Source organism: Macaca nemestrina, chromosome 4, assembly GCF_043159975.1.
Source record: "Macaca nemestrina isolate mMacNem1 chromosome 4, mMacNem.hap1, whole genome shotgun sequence".
Taxonomy (NCBI): domain Eukaryota; kingdom Metazoa; phylum Chordata; class Mammalia; order Primates; family Cercopithecidae; genus Macaca; species Macaca nemestrina.
Genome location: NC_092128.1, coordinates 3,664,389 through 3,683,065, shown reverse-complemented (window position 1 = coordinate 3,683,065; position 18,677 = coordinate 3,664,389). Strand labels below are relative to the sequence as shown.

At 40.8% G+C, this 18,677-nt stretch overlaps 1 protein-coding gene across 7 annotated transcripts in view; it reads left to right on the top strand.

The window, feature by feature from the left end:
* Positions 1-18,677, top strand: part of LOC105474964 (RNA binding motif protein 33) — a 133,904-nt gene that overhangs the window by 13,463 nt on the left and 101,764 nt on the right. For all 7 annotated transcript variants that reach the window (XM_011729912.3, XM_011729909.3, XM_011729908.3 and 4 more), the window contains exons 2-3: positions 7,464-7,542; positions 15,543-15,591. In XM_011729912.3, the coding sequence (XP_011728214.1) occupies positions 7,464-7,542; positions 15,543-15,591 (128 nt within the window). The remainder of the gene's footprint in view (positions 1-7,463; positions 7,543-15,542; positions 15,592-18,677) is intronic.

Below are 18,677 nucleotides of genomic sequence, written 5' to 3'. Positions count from 1 at the left end.
AGGGTGTTGAATTCTCGATAAGTATTAATGTAGAGCAGTCTCTTTCTCCCTTCATTTTTGTCAGCATTTGCTACATGAATTTTGGTGTTCTGTTTCAGTGCATATATGTTTATAATTGTTATATCTTGATGAATTGACCCTTTGGTTGGTATACAGTATTCTTTCTTTTTGAAACAATTTTGAATTTAAAAATCTATTTTATCTGATACTAGTGTAACTGCCAGTTGCCTTTTGGTTACTATTTGCATGAAATATCTTTTTCCATCATTTCACTTTCAATTTATTAGTGTCTTTGGGTCTAAAGTGAGTCTCTAATAGGCAGCATATAGTTGGATTTTTTTTTTGAGACGGAGTCTCACTCTGTTGCCCAGGCTGGAGTGCAGTGGTGTGATCTCAGCCCATTGCAACCTCTGCCTCCCGGGTTCAAGCGATTCTCCTGCCTCAACCTCCGGAGTAGCTGGGTTTATAGGCACGCGCCACCAAGCCTGGCTAATTTTTATATTTTTAGTAGAGACGGGGTTTCACCATCTTGGTCAGGTTGGTCTCAAACTCCTGACCTCGTGATCCACCGGCGTTGGCCTCCCAAAGTGCTGGGATTATAGGCGAGAGCCACCGCACCTGGCTGTTTGTTTGTTTTTAATCCGCTCTGCCAGTCTGTGATGTGACAGAAGATAGTCAAGTGGGAAATGCCAGATGCCGGTCCTTCCAGTGGAACAACTATTGACCTGGCAAGAACTGTTGGGAGCAACCGTTTTGGAACTTTGGAACCTAACATTGGTTTTCATCACTGATGAGCTGGTACAGAGGTTCTCTCTGTTATTTTCATCCCCCTCCGCTGAAGCAGTTTCTCTTTCGGCTTTGTTCATTTTTCCTTTTTATTGGATGCAGGCATTTAAGGAAATCTACCAGGTCACTAGTTGATTAGGGAGATAACAGAAGAGAGACTTCAGTGACCACACTTAAGAAGGAATATAATAAATAGTAGTTTTAAAAAGCCATTAAACAGATGGACAGCAACCTTCATTGTGTAACAGCAGCAACTCTGGGGAAGAATCTGGTTTCTAGAGTTACTACATTGCAATGTACAAAATATCCAGTTTTAAATAGTAAATAGTAAATAAAATATTACATTGTATACAAAGAAGCCTGAAAGTATGGCACATTCATAGGAGAAAAAGAAATAGAGGCCGGGCGCGGTGGCTCAAGCCTGTAATCCCAGCACTTTGGGAGGCCGAGACGGGCAAATCACGAGGTCAGGAGATCGAGACCATCCTGGCTAACCCGGTGAAACCCCGTCTCTACTAAAAATACAAAAAACTAGCCGGGCGAGGTGGCGGGCGCCTGTAGTCCCAGCTACTCGGGAGGCTGAGGCAGGAGAATGGCGTAAACCCGGGAGGCGGAGCTTGCAGTGAGCTGAGATCCGGCCACTGCACTCCAGCCTGGGCGACAGAGCGAGACTCCGTCTCAAAAAAAAGAAATAGAAACCACCCACAAGGATACCCAGACATTGGATTTACTAGACAGATGCTTTAACCTTCTTAAATACGCTTAAAGTGCTTTAGGAAACTGTGAACCAAAAAACTAAAGGAAATCTGGAGAGTGATATATGAAGAAGTAGAGAATATTAATAAAGAAATTATTAGAAGGAAACAACTTCTAGAACTCAAAAGTACAGTAGCTAAAGTAAGCTCTTTAGAGAGGATCAATAGCAGATTTGAGCAAGCAGAAGAATCAGCAAACTTGAAGGTCAATTGAGATGATCCCGTTGGAAGAGCAGAATGATAAAACAATATGTAAAAATGAACAGAGTCTAAAAGACCTATGGGACACCACCAAGTGTACTTATATACACATAGGAGACCCACAAGAGCAAGAAATTGACAGAAAAAAAATTTGAGGAAATAATGGCTTAAAATTGCCAAATTCATAAACAAATATATAGATAAAAGATAGAATCTGTACATCTAAGTACACCACACACTGGATATATTAAAACAACAGAAATTTATTCACAGGTCAGGAGACCAGAAGTCCATATTAATGTACCAGCAGGGCCACACTCCCGGTGAAGCCTCTAGGGGAGAATCCTTTGCCTCTTCCAGCTTTTGGTGGCTTCCTGCATTCCTTGGCTTATGGCAGCATAACTCAAGTCTTTGGTTTCACATGACCTTTCTCCTCTGTGTGTGTCTGTTTGTACCCAAATCTCTGTCTCCTTATGTAGATATCAGTCATCATTGAATTTAGTGCCCTCTTTAATATCCAGTGTGATCTCATCCTAACTTGATTACGCCTGTAAATAGCTTTTTAAGTTTTAGAGACAGGGGCTTGCTCTTTTGCCCAGGCTAGACTATAGTGAGTCAGTCATAGCTGACTATACCCTCTGCCTCCTGGGCTCAAGCAGTCCTCCCACTGCAACCTCCTGAATGGCTGAGACTGCAGGTGTACACCACCACACCCAACTAATTTTTAAAGTTTTTTTGTAGAGATAGGATCTGGATATATTGCCCAGGCTGGTCTTGAACTCCTGGCCTCAAGCGACTACCTTGGCCTCCCTAAGTTTTGGGATTACAGGCATGAGTCATTATGCTTTGCCTTGTTTCTAAATAAAATCACATTCACAGATGGCAGAAGGAGTGGTAAGACTTAAGCGTGTATTTTTTCGGGGGGACACAATTCAACAGTTAGAAGCAATTCTGCTATAAACAAATTTCTTCCTGTTTTGTTCATGTGTGAATGTCTTTATTTCACCTTAATTTTTGAAAGATCGTGTTGGTGGATTTAGTTCTCTTTCTTTGAGCACTTTGAATAGGTCATCTAGCTAAGTAGCCTCTGGCTACTTCCGTTTTGACGGAGAAACAACTATTGCAGTTCCGTTGTAGGTGATGAGTCATTTTTGTTTTGGTGCTCTCAAGGTTTTTTTCCTGTGTCTTTGGCTTTGAAACATTTTGACTATGTTGCGTGTGTTTGTGAATCTCTGAGTTTATTATCGTTTGAGTTTGTCAAGCCTTCTGGATGTGTAGATATTTTCCAGTACATTTTGGAAGTGGTCAGCTATTATTTCTTTGAGTATTTTTTCTACTCCTGTCTGTCCTCTCCTTCTGGTGCTCCCATTACACATATATTGTTGTGCCTCCTAATGGCCCCACATTTCTTTGAGGCTGGGTTCAGTTTTCATTTTCTGATTTCTGTTCTTTGGATTATGTCATCTCTGTTGATCTGTTTTCAAGTTTACTAATTCTTCTGCCAGTTCACATCTACTGAGCCCCTCTAATGAATTCATTTCAGTTATTTTTCAATTTGAGAATTTCTATTTGGTTTTTAAAAATAATTTCTGTCTCTTCCTGTCTCTCTCTCTGTGTGTGTGTGTGTGTGTGTGTGTGTGTGTGTGTGTCTATGTTTTTTTTTTTTTTTTTGAAACGGAGTCTCACTTTGTCGCCAGCTGGAATGCAGTGGTGCAATCTCCGCTCACTGCAATCTCCATCTCCCCGGTTCAAGCCATTCTCCCGCCTCAGCCTCCCGAGTAGCTGGGATTACAGGCACACATCACCACACCCACCTAATTTTTGTATTTTTAGTAGAGACAGGTTTCATCGTGTTGGCCAGCATGGTCTTGATCTCTTGACCTCATGATCCCCCTGCCTTGGCCTCCCAAAGGGGTTTTTTTTTTTTTTTTTTTTTTTTTTTTAAAGACAGAGTCTTGCTCTGTGGCCCAGGCTGCAGTGCAGTGGTGTGGTCTCAGCTCATTGCAACCTCTGCCTCTTGGGTTCAAGCAATTCTCTTGCCTCAGCCTCCCGAGTAGCTGGGATTACAGGTGTGTGCCAGTACATCTGGCTAATTTTTGTATTTTTAGTAGAGATGAAGTTTTGTCATGTTGGCCAGGCTGGTCTTGAACTCCTGACCTCAAGTGATCCACCTGCCTTGGCCTCCCAAAGTACTGGGATTACAGGTGTGAGCCACTGCGCCTGGCCTCTTTATTCATATTCTTTATTTGACCTGACACTGTCATCATGTTTTCTTTTGGTTTTTTGATCGTGGTTTCATTTAATTCTTTGAACATATTTATAATGGCTACTTACAGATCTTTTTCTGTGAAATCTGACGCCTGGTCCTCTCACATGGAGTTTATGTTGCCTGCTTTTTGTTGTCGTTAGATTATAGGTTATACTTTCTTGTTTCTTCCATATCTTGTAATTTTTTGTTGAAGTCTGGGCATTTTAGATAATACGTCGTAGCAACTCTGGGTGCTGGTCTCCCTGTTTTCCCACACCTGGGCTTATTACTGTTATTTGCTTCTTTATTCCTTTGTTGATTGGCTGGGGTATTTTAATGAAGTGTTCACCCCTCCCTGGAAGCTTTTGATGTTGCTCTGCAGTGACCACAGCCTTGGGCATGCACAGTTACCCTGGGATGGTTGTCATGGCTTTTATTGTCTCTCTCTGAGTACACTTTCTGTAATGCTCTGGGGCATAAATTGCTTTATAAATTGAGCCCATCACATTCAGGCTCCTTTGAATGGATAGTGTCCATGTTAGTGTTTGAGATTTGTTCTGACCCAAGCAGAGGCCCTGCTCACCTGTCTGTGTCCCCATTTCTCTCCAGCACAGCAGCTCATCTACATTCTGGCCATATTTCCAGCTGCTTTTACCACTCTCTTCCCAATTAGCTCTCACCAGAACTCTCCCTCACTGTTGCTAGGAGCACTGTTTGACTTGAAGTCAGTTTCTTTGGAGAGTTTTGGAGCACTCTGGTTCTAAATGTCTGCTTCCTCACCCCCCACCTCCCTGAGCCACAGCACTTGTGCTGTGGCTGTGGACAGTGGTGTAGCAGTCTTTGGGTGATACCCTTGCCTTAGGAGCTGAGTGCCTGGGAACTGGGGGAAGGCAGCAGCCCCAGGTCTCCTCAACTTGACTTTCTTGGTGTGGGACCCCCAGTCCTTGACCCAGGGCAGGGGTTCTCTGGGCCCAGCAGTGTCTGTCCCATGAATGGGACCTGAGTGGAAGAAAGGAGCCCATCCCTCTCGCTCACACTCACCCAGAACTCAGCCCTCAGCAACGGGTAGGTGGGGGTGGGATGTGAAATGCGGAGGTCCTTGTCCTCCAGCTGGGAGCTGAGTGGGGAGGGAGGGTGTCCTGTGTTCTTGGTTGCACTGGTCTCGAGTGGAATCTTAGCGTTACTGTTTCGAGGATGAAGAGGGGCGGGTCCTGGTTTAAAACCCATTAGTTCTTGCTTCCATTCTTGGCAAATTTTTGGTAGATTTCTGGAATAAGTGTCTTTTCATTTGTTGTATGTCTTTAGAATTATTCTTAGAGACTCTAAGTGGTTATTATATAAAACGGTTTTCACCAGGCTCACAGAGAGAGGACCCATGGAGTTCCTCGTTCTGTCATGTTGGAAGTGGAACTTCTTGAGGCTACTAATTCTTTAATGTCTTTAATTCTTGGATTTTCTTTTCTTTCTGCTTCTTTTTTTTTTTTTTTTTTTTTTGTTAAAGCCCTCGTTCTGTTTGGTAGTTAGTTGTATTAGGCCATTCTCACAGGGCTATAAAGAAATACTGGAGACTGGGTAATTCGTAAAGAAGAGAAGTTTAATTGGCTTATGGTTCTGTAGGCTGTACAGGTGTGGCGTCAGTGCCTGCTCAGTTTGTGGGGAGGCCTCAGGGAGCTTTTACTCATGGTGGAAGGCCAAGCAGGAGCAGGCACTTACCTTACGTGGCAAAAGAAGGAGCAAGAGAGTGAGCGGAGGTAGGGAGGGTGCCACACTGTACAACAACCACATCTCCAGAGAGCTCACTGGCTATGGTGAGGACAGCACCAAGCCATGCCGAATCTGCCCCCAGGACCCAAATGCCTCCCACCAGGCCCCACCTCCAACACTGGGGATTACAGTTCAACATGAGGTTTGGCAGGGACGTAGATTCAAACTATATCAGTAGTGTTTGGTAAGAGTAGATATATTACTTCGGTAGAACTTGGTTGATTTCCAGCTCCAGGCTGGGAAAATTCTGAGGCTTTATATCATCTGGCCCTCCCTACCCCAACCACCTACCCCTAGGGTAGACTCTTTCTGGGAAGACAGATCTATGTGCTGCTGTCTCTCCAGTTTCTTTGCTTGTGTGTATGTCTGAGATGAAAACCTTTAATTTCAATTCTTTGTTTACTAGGAATAAAAATAACTTTGTCAGGTGCCACCCATTTGTCAGTTCTTGTATTTTAAAATACATTGTCAAATTTAATGTTCCAGCAAATTTATGAAGTAGACAATAGCTTCATTTTTACAGAAAAAGAAACAGGCCTCTAAAGGGCTCTGCTCTTCATTGCTCTTTCTTCACTGTCCATTTCAGTAGCCACTTGTCACACGTGGCACCAAGCACTTGGAATGTGGCTTGTTCACACTGAGATGTGAGATGTGCTGTGTGTGCAAAATGCGCATTTAGTATGGAAAAAATGTAAAATATGCTGTTAATATTTTCTGTATTGATTACACACTATGATTTTATTTATGTATTTTTATATATATATATATATTTACATGTATATTTATATACACACTTTTTTTATGGAGACAGAATCTCCCTCTGTCACCCAGGCTGGAGTGCAGTGGTGCGATCTCGGCTCACTGCAACTTTTGCCTCCTGGTTCAAGTGATTCTCGTGCCTCAGCCTCCCAAGTAGCTGGAATAGCTGGGACTACAGACGTGCACCTCCATGCCTGGCTAATTTTTTTTTTTTTTTTTGTATTTTTTTAGTAGAGATGGGGTTTTGCTGTGTTGGACAGGCTGGTCTCAAACTCCTGACCTCAAGTGATCCATCCGCCTCAGCCTCCCAAAGTGCTGGGATTACAGGCATGAGCCACCACACCTGGCCATACGTACTGTGATAATATTTTGGATATACTATGTGAAATAAAATGTATTGTTAAAATATGGCCTGTTAAAGTTTCATCTATTTCTCTTTACCTTTTATAAATGTAGCTACTAGAAAACCTGGAATTAGGTGTGTGCTTATACTTTCGTTGCTCAGCACGTCCTGCATAATCTCTGTTTTGCTTAAGTGGAATCTTAGCTTTCCATGATTTGGAAAAGTGTGACAATTACAAAAAGTATTGTAAAAGTCTCCAACTTTTTAGCACATCACATTTTTTTTACACAGTAAAAAAACACTCAAAACCCATTTTATTAAAAAAAAAAACACTTTAATAACATTTGTGGGTTTTTTTTTGAAAACCTATTAGTGATTTTTCATGTCCAACAATATTCAGTGAATTGGTTTTCTTGGATAGCTTTGTGTTTTTTAAGATGTTTCATTATTGAAAATGGCTAAAGTGTTTATGACAGTTATATATGAAACTTTTGTAATTTGAAATGTCAAGTCAGGAATCTTTAAAAAAGTTGTTTTAGTGTTTGAATTATTTGCATTGTATCTATTTTAACTTAGTAAAACTGACTTCAATGGACTGTTCTCATAGATGATGACTTTGACCAGTTTGATAAGCCTGGCGCGGAACGGTCGTGGAGAAGAAGAGCTGCTGATGAGGACTGGGACAGGTACGTGCCCCCTGTGCTTCACCTGACTGCCCGTGCCGATCTCTGTCATTCTAACCCTTGGCTCCCGAGGGGTCTTTACTGAACACAGCACCTTGACTACCTGGTGCTCTCTCTTGAGTGGGGCTGTCCCTCCTGGGCTAAAGTGAAGCTTCTCCATGCAGAAGGCTGACGTGGGCTCCTGTTCCAGGCCTGTGTTGTATGGAGGGCTGCCAACAGATCATAGGTCTTCTGTCCTTTTTCTTTGTTTTTGTACAGTGATGATACTGACTGTGGACACCCAGAGCCATTACTGGAGTGGCCTTGTGCCAGAGTTCCTTAAGCTCTACTTTGTACTGAATATCTGGCTACACTTTAATGTTTTTTCCATTCTAATATGTGTAGATGGTATTTCACTAATTTTAATTTTCATGTTCCTGGTTACCAGTGAAGATGAAGGTGCCTGTTTAGGAATGGGTGAAAATGATCTGTTTAGGAATCCACACAAGCACAGGTTAAAAATCCACAGTGATGGCAGATGGCAGTTGATAGAGTGGCTGCCTCTGGCAAGGAGTTATAGTAGAGGTTAGAGGTGTGTTCTGGGAGAAACACAGTGTGGGCTTAATCTGGGTGGTGGGGCTGAGAAATGTTGGTTATTCTTTATAACTTTTTTAACATCTTAAATACTGTGTTGAGAAAATGTAACAATTACTTTGAAGCTGCAGTCAATTTGAAAACGGCAGTGTCACATCTAGAAGTTTTATAGAATAATCTACCTTGAGAACTATGAGGCCCTTACAGTCCACATAAAGCTGATTGCTCTTCAGTGACTCATGCAGTGTATTAGGATTCTCCAGAGCAGCAGAACCAAAAGAATATATACAGAAAGATTCATTAGGAAGGACTGGCTCGTGTGATTATGGAGACTGAGAAGTTACACGGTCTGTAGAGTGGTGTATTTCCAGTCTGGGCCCAGCGGCCTGTGAACCAGGGGAGCCAGTGATGGAAGTCCCTGTCTGAGCCTGGAGGCCTGAGAACCAGGAGCAGCCATGTCTGAGGGCAGACGATGGCTCAAGAAAAGGGTGAATTTGCCCAACTCCAACTTTTTGGGTAATGTCTGCCCACATTGGTGAGGATGGATTTCTTTACTCAGTCTATGGATTCATCACTAATCAGCTCTGGAAGCACCCTCATGGACTTTCACAGAAATAACGTTTTGTTAGGTAGCTGGACACCTCTTGTCCCAGTCAAGCTGACGCACAAAATCAGCCAGCATGCATTCTAAAAATCAAATAGTGCTTAAAAACGAAGTGTTTCCTAGAAAAGAAATGGTCTTACTAGTAAGTACTAAAGCTAGTTTTGACTAAAAAACTGTGATGGTGAGCTGAATAAAATATTAAGTGGGTCTTTTAGTAGCTTACTCATTATTTGGAGTTCCTCTTTGAATGGTGTGTTCATATCTGTTTGTTTTTCTTTTGGATTGTTTGTCTTTTGCTTATTGATTTTAGGGACTGTTTATATTATACTTACTGGAAATTTATTTTTATTGTTTATAGATATCTCCTCCCAGTCTGTGGCATGTGTTTCCTTAAAAAATAGTCTTTAACTAGATTTTTGAAAAGAATACAGTCAAGTGTATAATATTTTTCCTTATAGTTTTTTATTCTTTTTATTAAAACATGAAAGAAATGTATTTGGAAACTCTTTTCAGACTTCCAAGAAAGTTGTAAGAATAATACAGAAACTCCCACTTAACCTTCTCTTACACTCATGAGGTGCTTTTTGTCAACTGATGTTGTTATTTTAATTCTTTACATACATGGATATACTGTATATGTAAAATTTTCTTTCCTGTACTATTTGACAGTAGGTTGCAGGCGTCATGCCACTTCCGAATGCTTCAGTATTGTTTAGCATGTATTTTCCCCAAAACAGGAACTTTCACTTATATAAATATGGTATAATTTTTAAAGTCAGGAAGTTTATCAAACATCCAGTTCTATATATGTGAGGTTTGTTGTTGTTGTTATTTTGGGGACAGGGTGTTTCTCTGTCACGCAGGTGGAGTGTAGTGGCGTGATCATAGCAAGCAGGAACTCCTGGGCTCAAGTGATGCTCCTGCCTTGGCCTCCCAGAATGCTGGGGTTACAGGCATGACCTGCCTAGTTCTATTTTTTTGTTCTAGCACACTCTGCCTAGTTCTATTTTTTGTTCTACAGTGGTTATTCAGATTTTTGTCAGTAATACTCCTACCTTGGCCTCCCAGAGTGCTGGAATTGGCGTGAACTAGTGTGCCCTACCCAGTTTTAATATTTTATTCTACAGTGGTTATTCAGAATGTTTTCAGTTGTCTCAATAATTTCCTTTATACCCCCCAAAAGAATTTTTTGTTCTGGTTCAAGATTCAATGCAGGATCATACATAGCGTTTTTCTTTCATTGTTTCTTAATGTGGAAGAATTTTGTAGCCTGTCTTTTATGACGTTGACAGGCCATTTATTTTGGGTTTGTTGGTGTTCCGTCGTGACTGACTGTAGGCTGTGCCTTGTGGTCAAGGGTAGGTGATGTGCGGTCTCCTGAGTGCCCACTTCAGGAGGCGCAGGAAATTGGTTTGTGCTTTTTGTCCTTAAGAAATTCTTCCCTAACTTGTATTCTGGGTATCTCCTGCATGTGTCTATGATAGTTAATTTTTTTTTTAAATAGATACACAGTCTACCTGAAATTGATTAAATTGATTGATTTTTAAGTTACTAACAAGTTCAAGCATATGTGAAAACAGATTAGTACAATGAACCCAGTGCACCATTCTCCAGTTTCACCAGTTATCAGCATGTAGCCAATCTCTTAACCATACTCTGCAACTCCCTCAAAATTTCCGGAATATATTTTTCTAAAAAATAAAGGATTTACAAATACAGCCACAATAGTTATTGTATCTTAAAAAATTCCTTGTTATGTAAATATCTTAGTGTGTAAATTTCCGATTCTCTTATATTTGTGTGTGTGTCTATGTATATGTATGTAGACGCACATGTGTATATCTCCATACATATGTATACACACTTATTTTAAATGTATGTATGAGTATACTGTTACTTTCCCAGTTTAGATATGTGTCTGTGTGCTTTTTTGTGGTTGAATTGGGCCCACATGGTCATTGATGGTTGTCTTTCAAGTGTTGTTTCATATACAGGTTCTCCCCCATCTTATTTTAGTTCCATGCAATTTTTTGTTGAAGAAACAGGGTAGTGTGTCTTCTAGAATTTTCCTTTTGCTGATTGCACTCCCTGAGGTGTTTTTAGCGTGCCCTTTAACTGCTGGTGTTTTATGTGAGTTAATAGAACTCGAAGTGGATGGGATTCAGGTTTGAACTTGGGGGAGGGGCCGGAGTGTGGCAGTATAGTAAGTATTGCTTCGTTCCTCATCGGAAGCTACTTGGGGGCACGTGGTGATACCTCCCCTTTTCCTGTTACCTATGGTACTAGTACACTATTATAGTACCTAATAGTACTGTAAACCAGTTGGTTCTTCTGAGCTAGAGATTACTTAGAAAAGACAGGGTGATTGAGTCTTTCCTGTTGTTTACCACGTTTCAAACTAAGAAGTCAGCCCTAGCATCTTGCAGGGATGAGTTTTGTTTTTGAATCATTTTGAAATCATAGATTTAAATGTTGGGTTGTGTTGAATCCATTGTAGTTTAGTATCTTTATTGGTGGTTACATTGCCTGATATTTGCTGAATTGGAATTTCTTCAGGTTGGCTCCTGTGTCCATTTGACATGACTTTAGACGTCTTTGGCAGCTGTCTTGCTTTCTGCTATGATGAAACTTGTTTTGGTCATGGTGTGAGACAGTTCTAGTTTTTATTGTTTACCTTATTATGAATAGTAGTTGTCTCAGTGTTGTTTGTGAACCAACTCTTCCTTTTTTTTTTTTTGAGACGGAGTCTCGCTCTGTCGCCCAGGCTGGAGTGCAGTGGCCGGATCTCGGCTCACTGCAAGCTCCGCCTCCCGGGTTCACGCCATTCTCCTGCCTCAGCCTCCCGAGTAGCCGGGACTACAGGCGCCCGCCACCTCGCCCGGCTAGTTTCTTGTATTTTTTTAGTAGAGACGGGGTTTCACCGTGTTAGCCAGGATGGTCTCGATCTCCTGACCTCGTGATCCGCCCGTCTCGGCCTCCCAAAGTGCTGGGATTACAGGCTGGAGCCACCGCGCCCGGCCGAAACTCTTCCTTTTTTTATTGTCTTCAATGACATGTTTGCATCTATGAAGATTTTGCCACATGTATTTCTTTTTTGATGTTTTAAGCATAAGAGCCTCCCTGTGTGCTGCATGACACAGAGAGACACTTCGAAGTTGAGCAGAGTGGGTCAGGAATGACTATGGTAAGTTTTTCTGCCGTGCTGTGCTGGTGGTGGTGGTTGGAAGAATATGATGTCATTGCTGAACCAACACCTGAAATTGTGTTTTTTTGTTTTTTTTTAAAAAGAATGTCTCGTGCCCAGGTAAGAAAGAGATGGCACACTCAAAAAGTTGTTTTTGTTTGTTTGTGTTTGTTTTTTTGAGACAGAGTCTGCTCTGGAGTGCAGTGGTGCGATACCAGCTCACTGCAACCTCTACCTCCCAGGTTCAAGCGATTCTCGTGCCTCAGTCTCCCGAGTAGCTGGGATTACAGGCATGTGCTACTGTGCCTGGCTAATTTTTATATTTTTAGTAGAGAAGGGATTTCGCCGTGTTGGCCAGGCTGGTCTTGAACTCTCCTGGCCTCAGGTGATCCAATCGCCTCAGCCTCCCAAAGTGTTGAGAATACGAGATTACGGGCGTGAGCTACCACGCCTGGCCCAAAAAGTTTTAACTGAAGAAATTTAATGAAGGGTCTATTTACAGGGCAGGGTTAAAGAACTAATGAGTTCACTTCCATCCAGGGAGTACCAGTTCCTACCCCGGCCTTGTGGGAAGTGAAGGCTGTTCGGGGAGGGATACTATAGTCTCTATCCCTTCAGGTGAGAAGGGAGGGGCCCATCTTTCTCCTCCTACTTGGTGACATTATGTTGGTGCCTCCCAATGGGCGATTCCATCTGGAAGCCAGAGGTTAGGACAGGCTGTGCCAGCTGCTCCTGGAGGACACAATCCAGGCACAGAGCAGGCAGGAAAGACGGAGAGCAGACTAGAGTGGGGAGGACCCAGAGACTACAGCCCCATGTACAGTGGTCAAGTTCACTTCTGGTTTTGAAAGGCTGTAGCCCAGTGATTAACAACAAATACTTGTTTCCTGAAAAACGTCTTTGAGGATAACTTCTGTTTCTAAGTAAAAATATACTTGCTTTCAAAGAGCTCATTGTCTATAAGCTTTAATAAGAAATGTCTGCTGGAAAGGTTGTTCATACTCAAGTAGTGATTACTGGTGGAATCTTTAGGGACCTCTAGAATTGAACACAGGAAGCCTCTTCAGCCCAGTGTTTGTTTGATTTCCTAGAACACTTACTGCTACTGCCAGCCAGAGTGACTGCTCGCCCCTTTGAAACTGCCAGATGGAGACCAGTCATTTCCATTAGTTCATTGTTGTTTTTGGCAAGAGTGGATGTAGTTTTACATATGTAATACATTATTCCTTATATATACATCCTTTGTGAGGGTCCAGCTTTACAATGACAAGAAGAAAAGTACATGTAGTTTCTGTGGGGTGTGTGCATAGTAGTTAGGACTTGGATTCTCTCACTGGTGTCACCACTTCCTAGCTGGGTGACCTTGGGCAAATTAGCATCTTAGTGTTTCTGTTTTCACATTTAAAAAATGGCAACAGTGTAAGTGTCTACCTGAGAGGGTTATTATGTCAATGAAAAGCTCGTGTATGTGGAACTTGTCAAGTGGTGCCTGGCACAGAAGTGTGCTGAGCAGATGCTGTGGCTTGCTGGGGCTGCTGTTTATACTTGCAGTTGTTCTGTACTGAGTCCCACTGTCTCCCATCCTGTTTCTCACTCGTCATGAAACAAGTACTGGTCTTCATTTTCTCTGCTTATCTTATAGTTGATAAACTTACTTTTTAAAAATGTTTTTGTTTAGAAAAATTAAGTAGTTATTAAAGGTTGATTTATTTCTGTGTGCTTGTCAGCAAAAGGCATACTTTCTAGATCTTTGCTTGTGTAATTACTAACACCTGTTTTTATGATTTTGTCAGTTTGCCCTGGGAAACTGGCATCACATTCCATTTTTAGTTACTTAAGGTGATGATATAGATGAGTGCCTGTCTTCAAAGAGGTGCTTGTGTGTTTTTGGTTATCTGGAATCAAATTTCAAATGGGGTTATTGTAAATATTATTGACTAGACAGCATTGTTTTCTCCCTGCCTCTGGAGGGTAGTTGGAACACTGAAGATACAAAAATTGTATTTGATAGATGATAGTGGTTTTAAAATGTTGAAAGAAGCTGTATGTTATTTTTGTATAACCATCGTATAGGAGTCTGTGAAAGATGGCTTTTCAAGGGCTGTTCTTGTCCTGCATCTGTCACTGCTGTGTGACTTTAGGCAGGTTATTTCATGTCTTGTCCTTATTTTCTTTATTGGTAAAATGAGGTTATAGGACTTTTTGGAGGATAACTTAAAATAACAGTGTCTTTAGTGCATGAATTAAATGATTTGTCAGGTTGTTTTTAGTTCTAAAAGGCATTATATAGAAACATGCATTTCATTATAACTCCATATATGGATTCCTGGAGATTATAGTATTCTGCAGAGTGGCATGCTAAAAATAAACATGATTTTTTGGGTAAAATCATGGTTTTGATTTCTCAAAACCTATAGAATTTTGTAACCAGAGCCCCCCCTTAAAAAATAAAGTGGCAATTCTAATAAGAATATTGATGCAGTTAAATCTCCATGAGTATTTGCACCTAGAACTAAAGTCCATCTAATTGTATTTCCTCTTTGTACATTTCTCTATGTTGGCTTTTAGTGATACTTGCTTCCAAGAGATTGATTTCCCCAGAATTAAAAACATAATCCAGTGGTAGCCATTTTTATCAACTAAAAACGTCTTGTTTCTAATAAATGCAGTGGAAAATGTTTTCAGCTTTTTTATTTGCTAAGGGTTTCTGTTTTAATTGTAGAAATAGGGAGAAAGCCTGCTTCTAATCATTTAAAACAGAAGTATGCTGGAAAAAATTGCAAATCACTGATAGGACATCCATGTTATACAAAGCTAATTCCCTTAGTTACTGTGATTTGATTTTATGTTCTCATTCGGTTTTAAAATTTATTTTTTTCGCTTTCTGTTGGTTTGATGAATGTCAAACTGTCTCTAGTGGTTTTGGTTTTGATCTTCCTAATTAATTATATTGTGTATCTTTTCCTTCTTCATTAAGGTTTTTAAAGATAGGAGAAAGCTTAGATATGACTTACTATATTCCAGTTTCTGCTTTTACTGATTATTCAACAGGCCCAAGAGATTAAAATCCCATATTAAGGTGCAAAACTAAGATGAGAAGTATAGTGAGGCACTATTTATAGCAAAGCCTCCCCATACTTAAAAGGTAAAATGTTCTCTGTGCATTCGAAAATACATTTTTATTATTAATAAAGAAAAAGGAAAGTATAGCAAACTTAATGTAAAGGTATCCGAGCTGGCCGGGAGTGGTGGCTCACGCCTGTAATCCCAGCATTTTGGGAGGCCAAGGCAGGCGGATCATGAGGTCCGAAGTTTGAGACCAGTCTCACCAACATGGTGAAACCTCGTCTCTACTAAAGATACAAAAAATTAGCTGGGCGTGATGGCGCATGCCTGTAATCCCAGCTACTTGAGAGGCTGAGGCAGGAGAATTGCTTGAACCTGGGAGGCAGAGGTTACAGTCAGCCGAGATTGCACCATTGTACTCCATCCTGGGCGACTGGGTTGAGGCTTTGTCTCAAAAAAAAAAAAAAAAAAAAAAGGTACCTGAGCTGTAGAGTTCTTGGTAAATTCCCAAGTGACCTACAGACTTGCAAGTCTTAATGGGAATAATCATTGACATGTCTCTTTTTTTCTCCCAAGTGAACTTGAAGATGATTTACTTGGAGAAGATTTACTATCTGGCAAAAAGGTAAGAAGTTTGTGTCCCGAGATGAAATAATAGTCATTTAATTGTACTTAACATATAGCAGTAATCACTATACATGGGTTTCATTACTGGAAAGTTGGGTATAGATAAAAATTTTGTAAACTGAATTATTTTTTAAGTGCACAAGGAATTGACTGTTTATTAGTAAATTCTCTGGTAACTATAACTCAAGAAATAAATCCTTGAAGATTAGTTCCTACTTTGTCCAAGGCATTCTAGCAGTTACTGGATTATGACAGCGTTAACATAAAGTTGTGCCTTGCCATAACAGAAGGTAACATTTGGAGGTTAATATTTTGCATACTTGTTCCGGATGTCACTTTTTGGAGGCATTCAGAGATAAGTTTAAAGGTAAACATACTCAAATATAATAAACATTAAAATAAATAGAAGTCTAAAACCTAATGTAGGTTTTTCTAAATCTTTTTGATGAAGTAAAAATTTTGTATATCTATTTATATATATTGTGGGTGTGTATATATATACACAGTATATATATGTATATATACACTGTAATTCAGTTTACGAAATATATATACACACACACACAGAACCCTACCAGTATATTTCGGACATTATAAAACATGTAAAAGTAGAAATGTAAAGCAAGAAAGTGAAATACTACATTTTTAAAATTTTATTAACTGTTTAAAAACACTTCCTGTTCTCATTATCAAGATAGTTTAGGCTTAATTTTTTTGTTTTTTTGAGACAGAGTCTCGCTTTGTTGCCCAGGCTGGAGTACTGTCGCACGATCTCCGCTCACTGCAAGCCCCGCCTCCTGGGTTCACGCCATTCTCCTGCCTCAACCTCCCGAGTAGCTGGGACTACAGGCGCCTGCTACCACGCCAGGCTAATTTTTTGTATTTTTAGTAGAGACAGGGTTTCACTATGTTAGCCAGGATGGTCTCGATCTCCTGACCTTGTGAGCCACCCGCCTTGGCCTCTCAAAGTGCTGGGATTACAGATGTGAGCCACTGCGCCCGGCCTCAAGCTATTATTCTTTTAGGTTAAAATTTATCAATAATATTAGTGGTATAAATCTGTATTTCAAGAAGTGCGGTAAGTTCACATCTTTTGACTGATTTATCACATCTTAATAGATTTCCCTTTTAATCTCATTTGTGATACAGTTAAGATCTCTTACTAGAAGTACCAGGCCGGGCGTGGTCCCAGCAGTTTGGGAGGGTGAGGCGGGTGGATCATGAGGTCAAGAGATGGAGACCATCTTGGCCAACGTGGTGAAACCCTGTCTCTACTAAAAATACAAAAATTAGCCAGGTATGGTGGTGCATGCCTGTAGTCTGCTGGGCGTGGTCCCAGCAGTTTGGGAGGCTGAGGCAGGAGAATTGCTTGAACCTGGGAGGTGGAGACTGCAGTGAGCCGAGATTGCACCACTGCACTCCAGCCTGGTGACAGAGTGAGACTTCATCTCAAAAAAAAAAAAAAAGTGACCAGTTTTGCCATTTTCTTGTAACTTACTATATTGCATTATTAGCATTTTCTTTAATGCGTGAATGCGTTTTAGAATTCTTTTAAAGCCACTTTGCATTCTGTGTTATTACTGCATCATCAGCCTGCAGGTGGCCTGGCTTTGACCTCACCCAACTTTCCTTCCTTTAGATGGCTCTGTCATCACTTCTAACACAGAGTTAGTGTGCTTAGTTGTAAATCCACCTGATTCAATACGAGTAAACGGAAATGCATCCGTATCAGTTGACGTGAGAGCCTTGTGAGAGAGCCTCGTGTTTGGTCTGTGTTGTAGTGTGATGTCTGGAGTAGGGGTGGGATGCTCAGTCCTTCTTTGTCATGGTCACTGGGGGAAAAGGCTCCTGTTTTTATCCTGTATGGGGGAATTATTTTGCACACTCTTTGAGGTGCTCTCACTTGTATTTTTGTACCTAAAGTGGCTACTTTTTTCTTTGTATTTAAGATGCTTTAATGGAGAATAACAATTAGATGTTAAAAGGTTTAAATGTAGTAAAATACTTTGACATGAAGTTAGATTTCTATCTCTAGGCAAGCCTCATATCACGGTTTGCCCTGTGTTTCTTTCCAGAAAGCTGTAATAATTCCCTTTTAATACACGTGACCTCCTCTCATAAAAGCTTTGGGGTCAGGACTGTTATCAGTAAAGATGGAGAAATACTATTTGGTTTGGACTGTAATGCTGACTGTTCTGGGGAAAGTCATCCTACTTTTCTCAGTTGAGTTGATTGTCGTAAGTTGCTCACATTGGGCTGGAACTGGAGCAAGCCCAGTGACAGTGCATTCCGACATCTCAGTGGCAGGGTTGCATCTGTTTTGGACATTTTGGAAGTGTGTTTACTTTGGAACAGGAGATGTGTCTCTCTCATTTCCTCTTTATTCTTTCCTAACATAAAATAAATGCTTTGTACCTTATAGGAAACAAGGCATTGAAAATATATAAAAAAAGAAAGCCTGAAAAATATGTAAACAGTCGTGACTAACATTTTGTCACCTGTCTTTTGTTCTTTTCCCATGTGTTTTTAAATACGACCGAAATATAAGCCGGGTGTGGTGGCTCACGCCTGTAATCCCAGCACTTTGGGAGGCTGAGGCAGGTGGACCACCTGAGGTCAGGAGTTGGAGACCAGCCTGGCCAGCATGGTGAAACCCCGTCTCTGCTAACAATACAAAAATTAGCCGGGCATGGTGCATGCACCTGAAGTCCCAGTTACTCGAGAGGCTTATTTGAACCTGGAAGGTGGAGGTTGCAGCGCTCCTGCGGTTGCACGCCACTGCACTCTAGTCTGGGCTAGAGTGAGACTTGGTCTCAAAAAAAAAAAAAATTGAAATACAGATATAAAACATTACTTCTTTTTAATTTAACATTGTGTCATTGGCATTTCCCCCTTGTCATTAGGGTTATTTTAAAATATTTTATAATGGCAACATAATATTCAACGTTTGTAGATGCTACAGTATACCTAGTCACTCCTGTGTACATTGAGGTTGTTTCCAGCTCATTGCTTATGACTTTTTTTAAAACACCTTTTTGTGGAAAATCTCAAGCATATACAAAATAAGAGAGAACGGTATCGTTT